This window comes from Seriola aureovittata, chromosome 2, assembly GCF_021018895.1.
Source record: "Seriola aureovittata isolate HTS-2021-v1 ecotype China chromosome 2, ASM2101889v1, whole genome shotgun sequence".
Classification (NCBI taxonomy): Eukaryota; Metazoa; Chordata; class Actinopteri; order Carangiformes; family Carangidae; genus Seriola; species Seriola aureovittata.
This window is the reverse complement of record NC_079365.1, coordinates 12,106,777-12,129,108: the sequence shown is the minus strand read 5'-3', so window position 1 is coordinate 12,129,108 and position 22,332 is coordinate 12,106,777. Positions and strand designations below refer to the sequence as shown.

General features: G+C 39.0%; 1 protein-coding gene across 3 annotated transcripts in view; it reads right to left on the bottom strand.

Annotated features, from left to right (window-relative positions):
- The window catches only part of cpne5b (copine Vb), a 122,843-nt gene that overhangs the window by 7,869 nt on the left and 92,642 nt on the right, over positions 1-22,332 (bottom strand). For all 3 annotated transcript variants that reach the window (XM_056405238.1, XM_056405248.1, XM_056405255.1), the window contains 8 exons: positions 14,004-14,045; positions 13,671-13,746; positions 11,947-12,000; positions 11,100-11,161; positions 8,288-8,334; positions 6,424-6,605; positions 5,997-6,124; positions 4,514-4,616 (listed from right to left, as the gene is read on the bottom strand). In XM_056405238.1, the coding sequence (XP_056261213.1) occupies positions 4,514-4,616; positions 5,997-6,124; positions 6,424-6,605; positions 8,288-8,334; positions 11,100-11,161; positions 11,947-12,000; positions 13,671-13,746; positions 14,004-14,045 (694 nt within the window). The remainder of the gene's footprint in view (positions 1-4,513; positions 4,617-5,996; positions 6,125-6,423; positions 6,606-8,287; positions 8,335-11,099; positions 11,162-11,946; positions 12,001-13,670; positions 13,747-14,003; positions 14,046-22,332) is intronic.

The following is a 22,332-nucleotide window of genomic DNA, read 5'->3' as shown; positions in this document are numbered from 1 at the left end:
AGACATACGAGCACATCAGAACATCAAATGCCACCAAAAATAACCTGGCAATCCACCATGCCCCAGTTTTGCCTTTCTCCTATCACCCTGGCTGGCAGCTGCGATCCAGTCTAATGAGACAATAAAACAAAGTGTCAATCAACACTCATTACTCCAACAACTCACTATGTTTTTGCTGTTTAAACCCAAATGTTATGCATGTGCATGCTTTGATGGGTCTGTGTGCTTGCAGGTTTATGGATAAGTGTTTGGAGAGGTGACTGTCCTGTCCACGCAGAGGATCATCTGAGTCATTAGATCATATCTCTTCTTGGCAGTCTCAGAGCTCAGCTCAGAGAAAAGCTTAAGGCAGTAGACTGAGGACACACAGAAACCAGCTATTACTTAAAACAGATAATAATCGTTAGCTGGTATAAGAGTAGCACATCCAGTTGTTATAATAAAATATCAGGAATAATCAGCCACTGTCATACACAGTCCCCTGCCCTTCACATCTTCACAGAAATGATTTAATGTGAGAAAAACACTGTTAATGTTTAATAATATTTGTTAATGCTGTCACATACTTTACTCTCCTTACTCTCTCCTCTTTACTCAAGTATTTTACTTTAATAACTTTAACCGTGAATCACTTATACCATATTTTTCTGTTAATACAGGAAAACACCCAGTGAGTATATGCCTCGGCACAGACGGCACAGTTCTTTAACTTTGTCATTAATATATCAGAAAATATATATTTTTCTTTTACATCAGCAACTAAAACACATAGTGTCATAGTGAAGCTGCTGCTAGTAGTGTAAGTAGAATTCATTTTATACATTTCTAAGAATCCAAATGTCAAATCTCATGAACATTTACATGTTGAATTACTATACCAAATTGAGAGTGCAGTAAGAATGCTTAAGGCAATTAGTTTGAGTTTAGGTCACGTAAAAAGGAACCAAATAACAAAATAACAGTCTGGTTTTGTATTTTTCCTTATCATAGTTTTAATATGTGGACTAGCTGGTTCTACAGCAACACAAGAACAATGCAGGGTTCTTGCTTTAAAACAATTTAGCTAGACACATTTAAAAGTGAGGCCGAGATGGAATTTTCAACCAACTCTTGGAGCTAACATTAGCTTACCTAGCTAGCTAATTATAATTCATAAAATCTGCCAGCAACAGTTGTCATTTCAGCTGGCAAAATTGTTGAATGCTGGCCACAAATGACAAGTTTCTTTTATCTACCACTGAAATCAGTCACTAATTTTTTTTAAATTACAGAGAATATTGATGGTAAATTTGCCACTGTTATCACTGTCAGCTGCTTTTGTGCCATCTGCAAAGGGAAAGCTTGACAGGCATAGCAACAGTAATGAAGGGTTTGGGGCTTAGAAAACAGTCAATTATTATAGGATATGCTTAATTTTATTATATACAGAAAGTGAAATTGTGGAATCATGACATGATCATGACATACATAAGAACTATTACAAATAGCATTTGGATATTTGAGCACACTAAATAGTTTATACAGGGCTGTGTAGACCGTGTAGTCTGTGCTTGATGTGGTGTATATGGAGATCCTGCACTTGCCAATTATGTGTCTGGATTCAGCTCACTGCAACAACAACCCAAACCAAGTCTCTACAATCAAATGGCCGATTGCTTGACAAACAGTACAGTGCAGCACAGTAGTATTTATATGAATAATGCTCTCTTTCTCCACACCTTAACCTTGATTTCACATCACCATTACCTCTTACACAGCAAAGTTCAGCCTCTAATCCAAAGTGAAAAGGGGTAAAATGGCTGTGAAGTGAAGTGCTTTTGGTGGGTCCTGGCACAAAACACTGGCAGATAACAAGTAGAAGATGAGAAAGAGAAAAATAAAATCAAAGGCAGCAGAGGATTTTGTTATAAACTGAGTGTGGTGACAGAAGTATGGAGAGAGCAGATGAAGACAAAGAGATTTAGATCTTTGAAAGGGGATGAGATGGAGAGATGGCAAAAGTCTTTGTATTTGTGAGTGAGGGAGTCTCACAGCTACACGGAGAGAGAAAGAGGCAGCAGAGGGACCCAGGCTGTGAGCAGAGGAGGGAGGATGCTGAGTGATTGATAGCTGAATTTCTGTAGTGGAGCAGATTCTGTTGGGACTGATAAATCCTCTCTATGCCGCCACATGGATCTGTTACTGAAAACATGGGGGGCAAGACACTCCCAAACTGTCCTGGCACATGCCTACACATTGACCAAAACACATAAAACAAACAAAAAGAAAACTGCATGCACAAATGCGAACCCACTCTAGATGTTCAGAGTTATGCACATTCAGACTTCCTCTCACTCTGCTTCTCGTTCTTTTTTGAAGATACCTTCCAGCATGAATAAGTATGAGGAAAGACTTATATAACCTCAGCACTGTGTCCTCCCTCGCCCAGGATCCGTAGAGAGTAAAAGGGAAAAGCAGTGGAAGCATCAAGCATCAGTAGAAAGTCAGGAGTGGAAGCAGTGAGATAGAGCAGCAGGCAAGATCTTAAAAGGAAGGTGTGGCTGTTCTAATGTTTTGACTAACAGTCGCAAATTCCCTTTAAATCCAGTCTGCTGGGTGTTCTGTGCCTGCGGCAGGTGGAGGAGGAAGGAGGAGGAGGAGGAGGAGGAGAAAAGAGGAAGAGACCAAGGAAAGGGAAAGGAAGCCAGCTACCTGCTATTTAAAGCTGGGAGAAAAAATGAGTTAGGACAAGTTTTGGGGAAAGCTCAGAGGAATAAAGCACAATATTGTTTTTTGTTTACTGAGGCAGCAATATCTTTTCAACTGCTGTATTTCATAATTATGTTCTCCACAGTTTTAATAGTGTTTATTTTCTGGTAAGAAGGGAGCACATTTGTACATTGATTCACAATAAAATAAAAGCATTACCTGTGCCTTGACCTACTTTGGTGTAGTTGTGTGGTAAATTGTTAGTCTAGAAATTGATCTGGAGAGAAGTCAACGCACTCCAAAAGTTTTGAAACAGGCAGTTACAGCTCAACAACATCTGTTATGTGAAGAGCTTTACAGCTTGCAGAACAACTGCCACTTCAATCATGTAACTGATTCACAGTAAATTAATCAACATTAGTATTAGTAACCAACTAGCATTTAAGGGATATATGATATAATGCTAAACATTTGCTGCTTGAAGCTTCTCAAATGTGAGTATTGTCATTGTTTCTCTTTTTTTTTTATTTCATTGTAAATTTAATAAATCTTTAGCTACTGGACTGTTATTAATGTCACATTTGGCTGTAGGAAATTGTGATGTGACATTTTGAGAAAAGCACTTACTTGCTTTCTTGCAGAGAGTCAGATGAGAAGATTGATACCTGTCCCACGTCTGTCCAGCGAATATGACGCTACAGACGTCAGTTGGTTAGCTTAGCTTAGCATAAACACTGAAGGCAACAAAATCCACCCTCCAAAACTGTAAAGTTCAGTAATTAACTAGTTACAGAGGTGGAAAAAGTACAAAAATTTTGTATTCAAGTAAAAGTACCAATACTTTGATGAAATATTACTCAAGTAGAAGTAAAAGTACTCATCTGAAAATGTACTCAAGTAAAAGTAAAAAGTAGTTCATTTGAAATGTACTTTAAGTAAAAGTTACTTAGTTACTTTCTTTGTGTGGGGTGTGAGGGTAGTAAAAATAGGACAAGGGGTCAGAAATCCAAAACTATTTTGTTTTTAATTAAAGAACAAGTGTAACAAATGTAAATGCAAAATCAACCACTTCACAACAACTGAACTTCTTGTTCAGTTTAAGTAGCAACTTAAAGTTAGTTGTTTTGTAAAGTTAGTCACTGTTGGTTCTGGCCATTGGTTTACTGTCAATGGTTCTGGCGCGTATTTTTCCCCTGTAGGTTGAATTGTTATTTTTACTCAGTAACGGATAGGATTTATAAAGTAACTAAGTACAATACTTGAGTAAAAACGTACTCAAGTAAAATACAAAATACCGATTTTAAATTGTACTTAAAAAATACAAAATACACAAAAAAAGTATTCAATACAGTAACGTGAGTAAATGTATTTTGTTACTTTCCACCTCTGACTAGTTATATCTCATTTGTTTAATGTGTACAAAAACTGAAGGGTAAAAATGATAGACTGTGGTTTAAAGTGCGATTATCTGATGGACTGTTTCTTGGTTGGGAGCAGGAACTTTCTAAATCTTCTCGTCACATTAAGGTTGCCATGGAACCAGCAGAGATTTTGCTTCCTCTGGACAGAACCAAGAAAACAACTCTTCTCAGTGTTTATGCTAGGCTAGTTTTATATTTATCCTAAATATAGAGCAAAATCAATCTTCTCATCCAAAACCTTGGCAAAAAAAAGCAAATGAGCTTACCCCAAAACATCACACTGTTGCTTCAAACCTTCTTTTCAAAGCACCGTTCACTTCAATGGTATTTCCTTCCAACTGGACACATCTGGCCTTATATAACTGCAGCAAAGCACATTGCCTCCCCCCCTTTCCCATTCTTACATTTACAATGGCCTCTTTGGTCTGGGCCATGTCGGATATGACACCGTCTGTGATGATGAGGAGCACAAAGTACTGAGAGCCGTCCTGCACTGCTGCTGCATACCTACATGCACAAACACACGCATACAGACATGAAATAAAAAGGTGCTTTTTCATCTCAAAAACAAATCTAAAATCTAAACATTGATGTAGAAAATAAATCCGCGGGGATACATGCCTTATCATGCGCTCTTACAACATGAAAATTAAATACAAATGTTCTTTGTCACTGCTGTACTTCAGATAAAACTCATTAAAATGCCTCATGATTGATCGGCCCAAACAATCAAGTTTAAAACAAAGCTGGTTTACACTGTTTGATTCACAGATTAACACCTTTTGTTGAAATCTCTTCCCACTTGACTTGACCTATTCAGATGCTAAATACTAATGATGGTTGTGTGTTCTCACAGCGAGGACTCCCTGCCGTAATTTGAAAAGTGTGACTCCATTTTATCACTGTGACATTTTTAATTACAGTAGAGCACTGGTGTAATCAGATGGAGAATTGTTTGGCTGCGGCTCAACAAATGAGACGGTGAGGGAAGCACTGACAGTGAGTGGTGGGGGCGGGCGTCGTAGGGCACAAGAATCCACTCAGATCATGTCACAGTTTGTATACTTTCCTGTGTTGTTAACTGCGAGTGATATGTCAGTATATGTTAATGGCCATAGGCCCATTTGTCATTTGTTCCATCAGCTAAATCTGCCACTCTGCTGATGGCTGTCAGCTGATCTAAATTCATATTCAAGCATGTCACATCCTGTTTATTGTGTCTGGCAGGAAAGATATTGTCCGTGTACCGGGTCAGAAAAGCACAAGAAATCAAAGCCAAATAAGGCCAGCAGTAAAAGATGTATCTGGTTCTTTATCCTTGATAACTTTAATCTTATAGAAGATCAGTGATAAATGCATTCCGTATGTAAACAAAAACTGATTCTTTCTGAATTGTTGATCAATTTGTATCATTGTCTGCAGGTCTTTGCTGATTTTTCCTGTATATAAACACTTCCGAGAATAAATTTGTGAGGATTTTGTTGGTTCACTGGTTCACTGTTTTTATCATTGTGTTTTTGGTGTTTAACAGAAATAATATACTGTATAAATCATAATGAAAGAACCACAAGCAGAAAAAGTTATGACATGAGGAAAAGCCACAGGGATGAAATGAAAATAAGCAGACGAGAGGATCATAAATAAGGAATCCAAAAGTTATAAAAGCAGCGAAGACTCGAAATGTTTTATTATTATGTGTTTGATATTGATAAACTTGACAAATTGAAGTGGATTCTTGGTTTATGTGGAAGAAAGCAAAGGTGAAAATAAATTATACAGATCAGTAATAAAAAAAAAAAAAAAAATCTGCTTTTATATTCTAATTGCTTTGCCACTTTAATGGGAGCAAAAAATTAGACCCCATACAGCATTGCATTGCTCTCTCACCTGGCCACATGGTTCACCACAGGAGCGAAGTTAGTTGGCCCGTAGAGCTGCACTGTCTTCAGACTTTGGTGGTACGCCTCTAAGATGCCTTCTATACCATTGCAGTATGGATTTTCCATGTTTCCATTCTAGAGAGGAGAAAAACAGTGCAGAGGGAAAATCAATTTCATGGTCTGGGTCAAAACATTTATCAACCAAAGAAGCAGCAAGATCTTAATCAAAGTACACTGGTTTAATCAGACATCATTTACTTGTTTCATATTACCAGGTCATGCACAAAATCCATTAATTAGAATGAGCACATTAAATTAGTAAGAAATTCCAGTGGTGTGATTTTGGTAGTCGGAAATAAAAATCATAAAGTAGCCTCAATAAAAATCCACTAAACAGATTAATCAAAGTTGAAATGGGGTGAGGTTGACTTCACCAGGGGGAATTCATGTGACACCCGTCCATCAGGGGGCAGTTTGGCCCCAAAGCCCAGAGCGGGGAACATCTTGTCACTGTCGTAGTCCTGAATGATTTCCCCGACAGCCTTCAGGGCCATGGCGTAGGCGTTCAGCTGGTATGGGTTCATGTAGTGTAGCGAAGTGGACTGAGAGGGGTTACCTGTTGACCGATCGATCAATCATCAGGTCATTATGGTGCAGGAGGTACAACGACAAAGACTTTGACAATGTCAATGTGCACATTCTCTGCAATGACATGACATCCAACAAGAATTTCTTATTTGCTGCAGCCGCTGATCACAATTAACATGATTCCTGTCAGGCGGAACTGTCATGTTCAGTCCTCAGACATGATGAATCATAACATTTAATTCAGTGGTTTGTAACACAACAGCAACAAAACAGTGGGAGGAAGGTTACTGTGAGAAATGAGCGCCTCGAAATGACAAATTAAGTGGAGCATAGAAAGCTCATTGATATCTGTAACACATGTAATAACACATGATCAGGGTTATTACACAATATCAACTGCCCATATGTGATATTGTGGATGTGTTTCAGAAAATGTGACATGTGCTCAGCATTTGATTACCTGTACCTGTTACCTGATAGCAGAAACCCTGCTTTTTGCCTGGTCCGGCCGTGTTCTCACAAGATGCAATACAAGTGATCTTATCTGGAGTCCAGAGTGTAACAGCAAATGGTATATCACTTTGACCGACACCAAAATCTCCAAACAGAATGGAGAAATTGACTGTTTGCTAAACCCCACCCAGTTGGCACTACATCTGTCAAACCTTCCATTATAGTACATTTCATATAGTTTGTCATAATGGTGTCAGATTTACTACTTAATATTAATAGTAATTTTTCAAACGATGGATTTGTCATTTCACACAGAGGTAGACAAAAGCAGGTTTGCCAGCGACCATCGATATTGCAGGCTGACATTAGCTCCATGAGTTGGTTGAAAAAGTTGAATTGTTTCAAAACAAAAACCCTAATACAGTACTAAAAGAAAGCTAAAGGAACATTTGCATGAAAAATATAAAAATAGCATTCTCACCTAATAATAAATGAATTTAATAAATAATAAATCAACCAATTGGTACACAGCTATAAATCAACCAATCAGAATAAGGTTACAAATCACCTACAAATCACCTTTAAACTAAATAACTCACAGCAAAACTGTCAGTAGGAAATGTGTCATCTTCCTACAAATACCGAGAAAATAACAGTAATTTAACACAATGCGCACACGACTCAAGCTCTCCTCCGGTGACTGATCCTGCGGCCTACCTTGTCCAAACAGCTTGTCAATCACTCCAGACCCAGCATGTCAATCAAACAGGAACACCCCCAAAAATATAAAACTGATTACCTCCACCAAGGAGGTTATGTTTTCAACCATGTGTGTTTGTTTGTTGTTCAGCAGAAGTATTCAAAAAGTACTGAACCGATTTGCACCTAACTTGATGGAGGGATGGGGCATAGGTCAGGGAGGACGCCATTTATCTTCGGGACAGATCCAGATCATTTACTATGAATTTGAGTTAGTTTCTTTGAAGTCTGGTGTAGTTTGAAATTAGCCTTGGCAGAGGTCTGCACTCTCGGAGTGCCTTTCTGGTTTAGAGTGTATTGACAGAGCATTTAGGAGGCACAGCTTTCCAGGAAAGGCTATTGTTTATAGGTGACAATGTGTGTACCACATTATCTGCTTGTGTGTGTGTTTCTGTGTGATTGATTCTGAAATCGGACATGCCACAGTCAAAGAGCACTACAATCCGTTCTTGCACCCCTCCACACACACACACACACTTTGCCGTTAGTATCACTCACCATTAGATGCTGTGAAATCGATGGCCACAGTGAAATTGATCTGAGTCCTAGAAGGGGGATGGAGAGGAGGACATGGAAAAACATCAATGACAGAGAACAACCACCCATAACAACATGCCAGGCCTCATTAAATTCCAGCGGTCTCACACGTAGTCACATACACACACACACACACACACACACACACACACACGCACACACACACACACACACACAAACACACACAGTGTCTGTAACAAAATATGACAAGATGATCCTTAAAATTGAGCAACATCACACACTAAAAATGGCAATTATTTCTTATGATGATATACAAAGAAATCAATATTTAATATCATTGCCTGCTTGTCTTCATCTGCATTAAGGCACAAAGTGCAGTTGCTCAGTTGTTAAATAACATTGAAGTCATTACACTTGCTGGTTTATCCGACTTTCACCTCCATGAGGAGGAGTAGCAGGAGGTGCTGAAAAGCCTGAGCTTGGTAACGAGCAATTAGTCTGATGGAGCACTTAAGAGCAAATCATAATCCAATTTTCCCTGCTGATGAAGCACTCCCCTCTTCTTGCTAATTTTGCTAATTTACGACAATGAGACGAGGCCTTCAGGGGCCAAATGACAGCCTTTCATTATCTATGAGAACCACCAGAGAGGAAGACTGAAGAGTGATAAATAAAATGAATGAGTTAAAGATTCACATTAACCTTTCAGTTTTGGGTGGGGACGGAGAATATGCCACAGCATGAACTTGCTAACCTTTGCATTAATTAAACCTGATTTTATTAATTCATGAAGAGTCTGGAATGTATAACTATCTCTGTATGGGGAGGCAGGTTTGAAAACTGTACATGTACTGCATCAGGAAATGACGAAAAAATGATTTTTTGTTATATTTCTCCATGATTATTTTTTGCCGAGAATTTGGTTTTTAGGTGTGGATTCCCCACCCACACTTTGTGTGGATCAGTACTAGAAAAAGCTGAGAGATATTTGTCAGACTCACTCTTTTAAACCCTTGTAAATTGAGGCAGTCTTTGTTTGGCATGGTTTTTCCTACTTTCTAGCACAGCAGTTATTATGCTTCTTTGTCGGCAAAACCAACTTTTTCAGCAATTTCACTAAAATTTCTTTGGGCCGAACAGAATATTCTCAGCTTTTTCCTATTTTAGCTTTTCCCTTTTATAACACCACTTCAGCCTAATTCAAATAGGGTGGCAAAAGGTAATGGTCAAATTATTAACCAGATATAAGGGCACTGAACCATAATCATTGTAGAGAGATGGCCCCTATCATTATGTTTCAAGCATATCTTGTCCTCTAAGTCCTCGCTCCCGAACTGTCCCAGTGCTGCAGACTGAGAGTGAGAAAAATCAACACTCTGACTGTCTGCCTGACTACTTTTCATTTTACCTCAATGCAGACTAAGGTGAAATGCTTTTGAGCAATTTGAACTGCCAAATTATCATTGTCCTCTTATAGATTATAGTGGTTGTATGAAAGCTGCCAGAGTTCACTTTTCATCATGATGAAAGCTGTAATACCAAATATTACAGAAAAGTGCTTTAACAACTAGCATAGAAATGATTTTTTACATGTGGCGTTTCACCTTTTTCACGCAGCAAACAGCTTAGACAGTTTATGTGACAGACTTCTTTAACTTTCATCCATCCTCCACATTTGCAAGAACCAGCTCTCTGATGTGTCATTCAGCAAGTACCGGACTAATGTTAGGGGGCAGGCTGATGAGGAGGATATTTCTGAAGTGGCAGCAGTAAACCTTAAAGTTATTATATCATAGATCAGCCAAAGCCAGGAACTTTCAATGAAACCTGTCACACCTGTCAGCCCTGCTACAGCCCAGAAAACCCCTGACAGCCTACCTGCTGTGATGGGACAGGGGACGTCAAAGCACCACCCAACTTTGCCTGAAAGGCACACCTGAGAAATACTTGATATTCACATGTCAACCTCCCGCTCTTAAACTAAACTGAGGTCAGAAGGCTGATTCCCTCTTTGAAGACAGTTCAGTTTTAGCCCGCTCATTTAAAATATATTTGGCGTTTTAATGCTACAGACGGCTTCTACTATGAACTTTTACATCAGTTTAACAAGGCTGCAACGGAGCACTGTTCTTGTGGTGCCATTACATTGAAGATAACAGGATAGAAATATATGCATTTTAATACAAGTTTTAACCACCAACATATTGATGACTTTCTATCATAGTTTTGCATGTGTCATTAATCCTTTAAAGGATGATTTCCTTTTTTACAACTTCAGTTATTTTCAGTACTTCTGACCACCATTGCTTTTGTGCTTTTGTACTGCAATATTTTTGTTGTTGCTAAAATTGCTAGGTGTTAGGTGAAAGTGTTCGCATGTAATGACAAACACATGGACAATTAACACCTAACGTTTTAGTGTTTTTCAGCTCGTTGTTTTGGTTTTATGGCCTGCAACTTAACTTCAAAATTGATTGAGTTTTTCCAGCTCTCATCACTATTGTTTCCAGATGCAGCAGGAATGTTGTAATAAACTCACTGTACTTTTAAAGTAGTATTTTAAATGATGACCTCATCCTGCACAGGTAGACATGAACATAAAATCAAACTAATAAAACTATCGCACATTATTTTATTCAAGCATTCCTGCCATTTTGCCCTGTTCAACCGGACATAATTTCTCCCCTTAACTGATCTGACCTCATCAAGCTGTTTCACCACAACATTTAGTTTGAACAGGATTGCGTCATATAGGGAAGTAAAGAGGCCATTAATGGTTTCTTTAAGTATGCCGACAGTCATTTCCACTCACCCTCCTTTGATGTAATCTAAGAATGTGAACTCTGACTCCACTGAGAACGAGAGCAGGGTCACCTGAAATTAAAGACAAGGAGAGATTTGATTAAACACAGTTGTTTTCCTCTCAAATCCCCCGAAAAAACTTCACATCTCCACTGGGTTCAGCACTTGACGCCTCTCTCTGTAAAAAGATGTGAGGCAGCTGCTTTCTGATGATCGATTCATTCACATCGCCAGAGGACAAATTTGAAGAGAGGATAAGACACATTTGTATGCATTACTTGCACATGCCCACACTGCTGGGTAAGTTGTGTGAAAATATGTGTCTCAATTGGTTTTCGGTGTCGCCCACTATGATCTCTCAGATCTTATGTCCTTCAAGTTCTGCAGCACCTTCATCCTTCATTTTGTCCCACTTACATACTTTACTGCTTCCAGTTTTCTTTACTAACTACATCTCTGCACAATTCCTCTCAAAACCCAAAGTATACAGCTTCCATCACCACTTACAGTACCGTATAGTGTAGTATACAACAGTGCGTGCACAGGTAGTGCATATATACACAGCAACCACTAATAAATACAATCTTGTCTTGTAGCTGAATCTGAAAACTACTAAATCAACAAAGCTTCTTTTTTGTTTTTTACCAAACTGTATAATTAAGTGGTGTGTGATATGTGAATTAATGAGGAAATCTGTTTCTTTTCCTTTCAGAACAAAGTACAGATTGGCATCTTCTTCCAAGGAGCCAAGACTTGCATGATAATTAAAGAAGGAATCATTTATCAGAAGGGAACTAGGTGTGGAGCAGAGAAGAGGCACAGTGCCAGTCCTGATTAGCTGCTGGAGCCATACTCACTGTTCCAGAGTTGACATATTTCTTTTTCTTCATTTTCTTCTTGGTATTAATAACCTAAAACATAAACAAGGGGAACATGTAATCTAGAATCAGTGCAAAATATCTTTAATGCTTTGGTTTTAGGCATATGTTTACAGTTCATTTTATGCTTTATATACAACCGCCGAACCTTTCCAACCAAATATTACATTTGTAGCCCATAATTGTAGGACTCCCTGTACTGTTTTGCTTGCAGGATTTGGCTGGTAACGATGTATTTTTACATGTGTTAAAACTGAATTTCCCTGACTTATCTCACCGCTTTTTACACACATGCAAACCCTGTACTTTATATAATTCCTTTCCAACTGGGTGCAACAAATGTAATGAAAGGGGTGTATGTGGGCGGTATGAGAAGTACATGCCATCAAGCAGATGTATGTAATTTGTGGGTTTGTGGGTTTGTATGCAATTAATGGGAAAAAAAATATCAAGAAAAGAAATTGAAAAAGGATGTGTGCTCACGAAGGAACAGATGGGTATTATGGGAAAGTGTAGCTCATGTAAGATTTATAAACACATAATATGGAAACTTTCTTCAATCACTGTATTAAACTGAAGAAGTTTGGAAATTCAAACATGAATCTCAGGCTACAAAGAATCGATGGGTGAGGCAGGCTTAAGGTGCACGACTTATATTTACTTCCCCGGTATTGTATCGGCTCCAGAACAAGAGAGAAATGTCAATTTGGAGACCAAAGACGTCTCAGCTCATTACCTTGATTCTCTATGGCTGCTGGGCATGAAAGTGACAGCCCCTAATTTAACATGGAGGGATGGCAATTTGTCTGACACACTGAACAATCTGCTGATGCAAAAACTAAAGGGCCTTTCAGTCTCACTGGGAGGTAGAGAGGAATCAAGAGTAGCATATAATGGAGCTGACATCCAAAAGACAGGTATTTGTCCTTCAGCTGAAGGCCACCAAACCACAGGGGCATGAAAGTATTGACATGTCCTCCTTTTTGCTAATATTTTGACTTTCAACTGGATTTATTTTCAGTTGTGACCAGAGCACTCTGTTACATTCCCTCATAGATTTACAAAATAAATTCTTCTGGACAAATTAAATAGTGATTTCGATAAATAATAAATAAATTTTCAAACCTTGCCAGTCAACCTTGGAATCTAGGGTGAGACATTTAAAGGAGTTGTGTTTGTAATTTGCATACAGAGCCGTATTGTATGCTATTAAGAGACACAGTAAGCTATCCCATGAGAAGTATTGAGAAATAGCTATGATCGTTCTAAATCCCTGGATTGTTCTGCTATTAATCCTGTTTCACGCTGCTGCTAATAGCTCCATTTCTATGTGTGGCAGCATCCAGGTGATTGCAGAAGCAAAATAAATCTTGGATTTTGAAAAGAAAAACAAGGAAGAAGAAATAGCTGCTCGGGGGAAGGTGGTCGAGGCATTCCTGACACTGCGCTATACGAATGCCCTTTTAAAAACTGAATTAGGAATGTATGGAAAAACTTATTTTGTAACTGTTGGACAAATGCATTTGTTTGCTGCAGGGGCCGGAGGTAGATATGGACAGGAATTTGCTAGAGTAATGGGAAACAGTGCAACAGTGATGTCAGAGATAGAAATGTCACTTGTGTCAGAAATGGGATCCAAGACATCCAGATCTCAGGAGCCAACAGACACGGTTTTCAACTGGGAAAACGTTGGAATTACTCACCTCGTATACATTGAACTGGCTCTGCCCTCGAGCTAGCTCTCGGTAGCTGGTCGTAAAATCCCCAATGAAGTCATGGCTGCCATAAGGAATAAAGGCGGAGAAACACCAGTGAGTACATAAAATATCAGGTGTAAATAACAGGACAAGATTGAAATTCGTGACAGGAAATCATGCCTTTTTTTTGGGTGAATGTTTATGAAAAAGTTTTGCCTTTAACTCAAGTTACTTTTGAGTTAAATGTAGCTCTTGAATTGCATTTCAAATTGTATCTTAACCATTCCTCAACTGTATTCCTCAATATCAGTGGTGCCACGCTTTGGCAGTCACACTCACCTGCCATCCCTATCCCAGTCATACACCTCCACCTTGATTGTTCTGGAAATAAAACACACCAACCACAGTCGGGTTAAATTTTAAAGGAGCATGCTTGGCAAACAATCTTCCTTCAGTTTTCAATGTTTGCTGTGTTTACCACGACCTAACTTAATCACTGCAGTATTTCAGTGATCTAACTTTTAAATTAGAAGAAATCGAAAACTCCTCAGGGTGCTTTTTAAACATTCTGCAAAATTGATTAACACAGTATCTGCAAAAACGGTACATGTAGAGTGTCTTAAAAGAAAGGATTACTTTTGGGAAAAAATGACACCTGTACCTTTTGAACCACATCGCCAACACGTAACTGTCAGATGATTTTGGGAATGTCTGAACAGGAGCTATAGTGTCTTCACTGTGCAGAAAAAATAACTTCTCAGCAACAACTTCATTAGCGTCACTCAGGCTTTTGTAATTAACAAGGACAGGAGACAGAAACAACAGGTGTGTACTGCTGTTTCATGTCAGCTGCTAAAGCCTTGGAGTTTTCCCAGCTAAAGAGACAAGGCTCATCACATGAGCCCTACAGGGAAAAAGTATCACGTTTTCCTGTATTAATGACTGGCTGACTGGATGAGAGTGTATCTTAATCAAAATCAAAATCACAACAAAAAAAATCTATTGATATTATTTCACTTAAAAGCAGAAAATACGTGTTTTGAAATAGTGCTAAGGGAACCCCAAAATCTATTAAAATTGATGTCACTTTGTTTTAAACGTGGGATACAACAAAGTTGCATTGTGCAAGAGAAAAAGTCAACTTGCATAAAGTACTCCCTCCCACTTGAAAACTGCAGCACATGTTAACTTCCAACATTTAAAAGAAACATCAGAAAAAAAAAGACACACTGACGACATTTTACACAAATGCAGCAGAAACAACGTCCCTGCAGAGTGAAGAGAGAGAGAGAAAAAAAAGAAAGTTTTTGGCACTTTCATTCCTGAGTCACATTGATCTCACCCCCATGTCTCCCCTCTCTCCCCCACTTCGTCTTACACAAGAACTGACACCAGCCCAGATCCAAAGAAAATAAAAGCAAGCGGCACATCAGAGACTCTTTTCTGTCACTGAGGAATTGAAAGATGCCTGAAATAAGCCCAACTTCCTCGCTGCCACCTGGCCCCTGTCGTTCCTTGGTGACAGTTTGTTCTTTTGAGGTTATCTTCAAGGCTGTGAGCGAGAGAAAATGTGCCTGTCACCTAGGTGGTAGAAACATGATGCGTCTCATCCAGCATGGCAAAATAAAGGGAATGGGTGGAGTTAAGACAGATGGAGAAAGAGATAGCAGAATAAAAGGAGGAAAAGTCAGAGAGAAGATTCAGCCGTCCTTTCCCTAGATCAATCTGCAGAAACGAAATTTAGTGCTGGATGTAAATGGTGCAGTTTCAGTGTACCGCCATGCTACTAAAATGAAGGACCTGGAAGCTGTCATCATGTCGACTGAGAGCATTTACCACCATTTTATTTCAAATCTTTGTATCCTAACTTACAGCTGCATCAAAGGACTCAGGTGCTCAGATCCTTGAGTGGCTCCTTGAACTCTCAGAACAATATACACTCCAAAACTAATCTGCCACAGATATCTTCAGCTACTATTCAGAGGCACCTTTAATGAACATGACTCATCTTCAGTAATGGAGGCGCATATAATTTAGGGGAAAAAGGAGACTGCATTTGACACTGAACAATCCTTCAGCTCCAATTACACAGATCTGGCTGTGATCTTTTGCCAGGCACCAAAATAAACTGTGTTTGAGTAAGGCTACCATGTTAATGAGGAGAATTGGTTCTTGTGATGTTTTTAATGAATTATCACCATTAAAATATATACCTTAAAGGTGTAATGCGTAAGATCTGGCCATAATTTTAGTTTAAAATGTTCAAAAAAACAACAACACTATCAATAGTATGTGAAAGAGCCACAGTGATGATGTCATGACCAAGACCTTCCTCTACTGTATTTCAGAGATATCTACTGAAATGAGCCTGCTAACCAGTTAGCTGCATCCCGGGCCTTGTTGTAATACCACTTTATTACACTAGATGCTGTGTGAGTCAGTGTAGCGTACAGTCTGCTCTCAGTCCCACAAAGAATAAGAGCTTCCTCCAGAGCTTGAAGTTACACTACAGCTCCCGACAAAAAAAACTCCCAACTAACATCACAGAAACGCAGATTTGGCTGAAGTGCCTAGGAAGCGATTTTTATCTCCATCCCGAAGGACCGCTCCAACAAGAAACCAGGTTCAACGGCAAAGAAAACACGAGATGCGGTTGGATGCCGAGCTCATAACTTTTCTTTTAGACTAACATTGCTACGTTGGTCTGTAGCAAAAAGTACCATCACTGCAAAAGAACAAACCGTACCAACAAACACTTCAACAGCGATTTAGTAGAACTTAACCTGTTCCTGCGGCTGTTGTCCAGATAGATGCGTCAATAACTTTTTTTTACAAGTAAGATAAAGAGACTCTTTGATCCAGAAACAGCAGGTTCAGGATCCGCTGCCTAATACTGTATTTATTTTAGCATATTCAAATCTATCCTTACTATTTATTATACACACACAACAGATCTAACATGCTTGAATATGAAGAACTTGTATGATCTAAACTAATTTTCTTATCACGTTTGTCTGTATCAGACAGTGATGGACCAGCACCTGCCTTTTCTTCTGCGTCTGGCCTCATCAACCATCAACAACCACATTACAGTAACACGTTGGAGCATTATCCCGCACATAACAGATATTTTCTATACTGTGATCTTTTGCACATCCTGCTCAGCAGGAGCTTTGTCAACACTTTTGTACATAGTTTTTTTTCAATATGTGTATCTATGTATTTTTATCTTTTTGACTGTTGCAGTATTTTACCTTTTTATTGTTATTTCCTGTTCATATGTTTATTGTATACTGCACCAAACACAAAGCCAAATATCTTGTAAGTAAAAACCTACCTGGCAATAAACCTCATTCTCCCTTATCATGCAGTCTCCCCTTCATATTTTTATAGGTAAATAAAAACATACTGTTTGTATTACAAGTACTCATAATTTGTTTCTCTGCTATCAACAATTTTAATTATCAACAATAAATGCACATATAAATTATAAATAATAAGGAACATGGGGAAAACAACAATATGATTAACTGGACAGGGGCGAAGAGGTGAAATGCTGCCCCCTATGGATATGGAGCAAATAGCACAATCTTACACATTACACCTTTACACCATTACAGAGTTGCCACCTACAGAGAGGAAAACACAATATATAGGAGCTGTGACGGATTATAGATTAAAAGTATTTTAAATTTGCCCACACGTCAAATGTTGAGCAGAACACAACAACTTGGAAGAACCTTCCATTCTCCACTCCTCTAGCTTCACATTCACTCTTCTCCTTTACTTACTCATCTGGAACAGGGCCTTTGACGTATTGGATTTATGTTTTTTTCCTTCTGTTACACTGCAAGTGTGCTTAGCTCTGCTGCCTGTTATCTGTTATTCTCTTCTCCTTCATTTCTCCTCGCTGCTTGTCGCCTCCTCTCCTATTACTTTCCCTACTTTGTCTTTCCCTTTTACTTTCCTCTGCTTTGCCAAAATGTAGTCTGCTGTCACCAGGGATTCAACTGGATCCTGTCACTTGAAGGACAGTCTGCCTAATCAAAGGGCCACCCTGACACCAGACAACAAAGTTGGAAGGTGGTGGTGTTTAACAACAGGTCTGACTAAAACAGATAGCCTTTGGAGATGAATCAGATCTGGGAAGTATTGTTTCCCACAAGCAGCTCTTTTGACCGATTTTATGGTGAATTGCAGAGTCCAGTGTTAGTCTTTTTTACAGTGCAGCTGCTGCACATTGTAGTAGATGTTACAGTTGTGAAAAGCACATGTTTTAGAAAACAAACCAAGTGCTGTGTGAAACGGGCAATTCTGCATGATAGCTGTGCAATTTGATTCTGAGGACTCATCCCTAAAGAGAAGAAGTGAGTTAAAGATTTCAACAAACAAGATATATATATATATACTGTATATATATATATATATAGGTTTGGACACATGTGCCAGTGTTTGTGAACAGTTCTTTACACCACACACAAAAATGAATATGCAACACCACACTGGCCTTAGAGAAGGTCTGTGAGTGTATAAATGGACAGGGCAGACTGTCGGCAAGTGAAGTGCACTGTGATGTAAGTATTTAAAAAAAGAACAAAATCAAGTTTAAAATTGATCTCACATTTAAAACCTATCAAAGTAAATGGCACTTTGTTCAAGCAGGAGGACTAGAGTGCAGCAGTATTGTTCAACTGCCTACATAGCAGTCCTTATTTGTCTGGTTCAAGAGAGAAATGTCATGCAATCGGTGGAAAGTATGCATCATCTCTTTTAGCAGACACATTGCGTGTTCCTTTGTTACTTTAAGAGATGTCTGATGGGAGAAAAGCCGAGTCTTTAGTGCCCTTTGTTCAAGTAGCTAAAGTTTCTTCTTTTTCCCCTTTGGTGCATCAAAAGGGAAAAAAACATGTCCAAACTTAAACTTAAAAATCTCATTACAGTAAAATAAATCAACAGTAGCTCATCCACTGAAATACTTGTGCAACATAGTACTCTCAACAGACAGAGCCTCAACACCTTGAAATGAGAGAGTTAGTGCCAACACAGATAACGTGTAGTTGGAGCAACTAGCACCACCCTTCCATGTGGATACACCAGCAATAAATATGGGGATGTTTCCTACCCTAACCCTAACGCTGCACCTTGTGTGACTCCACCGTTACCATTCAAGGTCATCGTCCTGCACACGTCCCATTTCAAAAACTGAGACCTGACAGTTTGAGACAAAGAATCTAGAGAATTCACTGTTTCTTGGAGCTCATATGAAGCAAGACGTAAAGTAAGGAGACCAAACAGCTCTATTAGATTATCCATCCATGTTATGCGCATTTTCAATTTGCAAATAAACAAAACTGAATGCAAATTCTGAAAGGAAACACTAGAAATTTGGAAGTCGTAACATCACAAAGTTTTTACGCTTGGCTGAGGTGGAAACGTCGTATCATATCAATAAAAACAAAATGCAACCAAGTGAAATGGAAACAGACTGACCGAATAAATGATGAAGTATATGTGACTTAAATATCCACTGACGTTTCTGCTCAACTGGAGAGACTAAAACAGACAAAAAGATCACATCTGTGTGGAATGATGAGGAGACTGTAATATCCTCAAATTAACACACGAAACAAACATAAATGCTGTTTTTTTACTCATGTTTTCCACCGTTTGAGATATGACTGAAGGTCTTTCAGTTATGTAATCTTGTTGCACCCTCTTCTTCTGCAATTGTTTAATGGCACTGGATTGGAGAATAACTTATCTCGATGGAAAATGTGCATGATTTTCTGGAAATTTGGTCAAATTTGGATAGAAACTGAAGTTTGGTCGATTGCCTCCAGTGAGTTCTGGGCTGAACCCAAATGTCCAGACTTTCCCGCTTCCCCTGCAAGTGTCATGCACTCTAAATCTACAAAGTCCCTCATGTTGACTTCCAGGGAGACTTTGCTGAATAATTTGGGTTTGTTTGTTACAACCTGCAAAGTAAGACAGGCACCGGTTGGTTTTCATGAGGATCCTCAGTTGAGGGTTTAATGTGAATATAATATGAACATTAGCAGCGTTAGACATCACATGTAAAGGGAAAATTTTACCACACATACCAATCATATCCCTGATACGATGTATATAAACCAATATCCATAACATTAAGAACTGTTCAGAAAACTACTTAAAGGGTCTGACATTTCAAGAAAGCACCATGGAAACAATCAAAGTCTTAAGTCATGTCTCATAGTGCATTTTTTACTTTGGTGTTCAGCACCCACAGACTTGATGTGATCATGGTGAGCATGTCACAAGACGTATGACAGGAGTCTTTGAGGGCTCAGCCTGCACGTCTGGAGGGCGGACGTTTGGAGTCAGCCCTTGACAAGAGCTCTTTGGGTCCCACAGTGCAGCAAAAGGGCTAAAGAAAACAATCATCTCTCATAGTGGTCTCTATCTAATGCTGTGTTCAGTCATTGAGTTCAGGTCAGCCCGCACTGGCAGACTCTTTCATGACCAGCCCAGTTTCCTAGGTCATGTTTTCTTTATTTTTTCATTATTGCAGTATTTCCCGTCTTATTTTTGTTTCACTTACCTCTTCTCTTGTTTCAGATCTCCACTTCCTGCCATTGTGTATTTCCCACCACTTTGATTGTCTGCTCCACCCTGATTGGTTTACTTGTGTCTCATTGTTTTCCCCTTCCTTCAGTATTCCTGGTTTACTGTTCTTTGCTAGTTCCCTTTGACCTCAGCTTTGACTGATCCTTTTGTTTGCCTGCACCTCTGACTCCCTATTTTGAAAGGAAAGACATTGATTTTCTTTTTTTTTGTAACCTTGTGACAGGTGCTTGACTCATACTATTGAGTCTTTTTCCTTGTGGTTTACCAGTTGTTACAGACTCTAATCAAGGCAATAGTGGTTGAGCACTTCTTTTAATCAACAAACTGAAAGTGTTCCCTGTTTCATTATAAACTTTTAATACATGTAATGGAAATTAGTGTGAAATGATTCAGCTAATTTTTTTATGGGCACTACATTAGCACTTTCAAAATCACTGGAAGCTTTAATTCCCTTGATGGATGTAAACAGTAATTATATAGATCAAAAGCATTGACAGCCCTAAGAGCTGTGTTTGTTGCATGATGATAATTTACCATCACAGAGGTTTGAATAAAATAATTTATTAGTGGGAAGAACTATATAATTAACAAGACAGACGGACCTTCCCACTCCCACCTCATAGAAATATGGACACAAAAAACAAGCAAACACTGACACACAAAGTTTACTCCTCACCCACGCACCAGTATATAACCTGTTTATAGCGCTGTCTTGGTGATATTTCAAGTCTTGCAGCATTTTAGGCTGTTTCAGCTTGTGGCTTGTCACATTTCATTATACTCCCCCCCCCCACTCTCTCGCTCTTGCTTTGTGTGTGCGCATTTTTGCATGGCACAGGCTCATTTTGGGAATGCCTTTGATGCCCAGCTCAGTCCCTTGTGTATGATTGGCTCTGACAGGGTAGTGACCCCTTCTTGGGCTCATGTGTGATCGTCTGGGTCACACAGTTTCACCTCATATTTCCCAAGTATCAAAACACTTCTCGAGGCAACCCCATCAGTAGCTCCATCCCTATCCGTCTATCTGTCTGTCTGTCTGTTTGGGATCGATCTCAGTTTTCTCAACACACACACACACACACACACACAACACACACACACACACACATACACACACACACACACGCCAGGTACTCTTCATTCTTACTACTTTGAGTCCACACAAACAACACAGGATAGACGTCTTTGAGAGAGAGAGAGAGAGAGAGAGAGAACAAAAAAAGGAGAGACAGAAAATGATACAGTATGTCACATGAAATATTTTCTCCAACAAAAGAAATCTGTCTGTCACTCCTTTTTCATCTTCCCTCACAGCTCCTTCATGATTTGTCCTGTTTTTCCAGCACTGTCTTTTAAATTAGAGGCAGGCAGATAAACTGGGAGAAAAATTCATTCCCATCCACTCTGACACAACATGTCTACATTAATCACGGGCCCGCTGAGAAGAGCAACCTGTTATTATTTTAGATATTAAGCATATACTCCTGTGTTTATATGGCCAGAGGGCAAAAACAAAGCGTAATAAAAAAATCAAATTAGTAGTCAAAATATTTTTTTAATTATGCATTCACACATTGATTTACTATTTATCGTATCATTTTTTAAATATTGTTTTGTTTTTGGTTGCATCAACTGATAATAAATAATGAAATACCTTTATGAGTTGGTTGAAAATGCTAATGTCTCTGGCTGACTTTTTAATGTTCCCAGCTGAGCCATTGTAAGATGAAAAAGCTGTCTTGCACTTGACAGATACATATGCTAAAAGACTGAGGCTAAGGTGAGCAGGTCCCAGGCAGAAATTTAGCATCTTTAGCACTTACTCAGGTAGAAACTGAAATAAACCAGCAGTATTAATTCTCATATCGTAAGTGATAGTTAGTCCTAGTATCTTAAAGGGATAATTTGGGTTATTTGACCTGGGGTTTTATGAGGTAGTCATGCATAGTCAGTGTTTTTCGTGCAGTAGGTTCAGATCAGCCCGCTGCCAGTTACGGGGAGAGGAGAGGACCGAGCACCGGCACACCAGCAGAGCGATGTGTGGCTGTGCACAGGCCCAGCA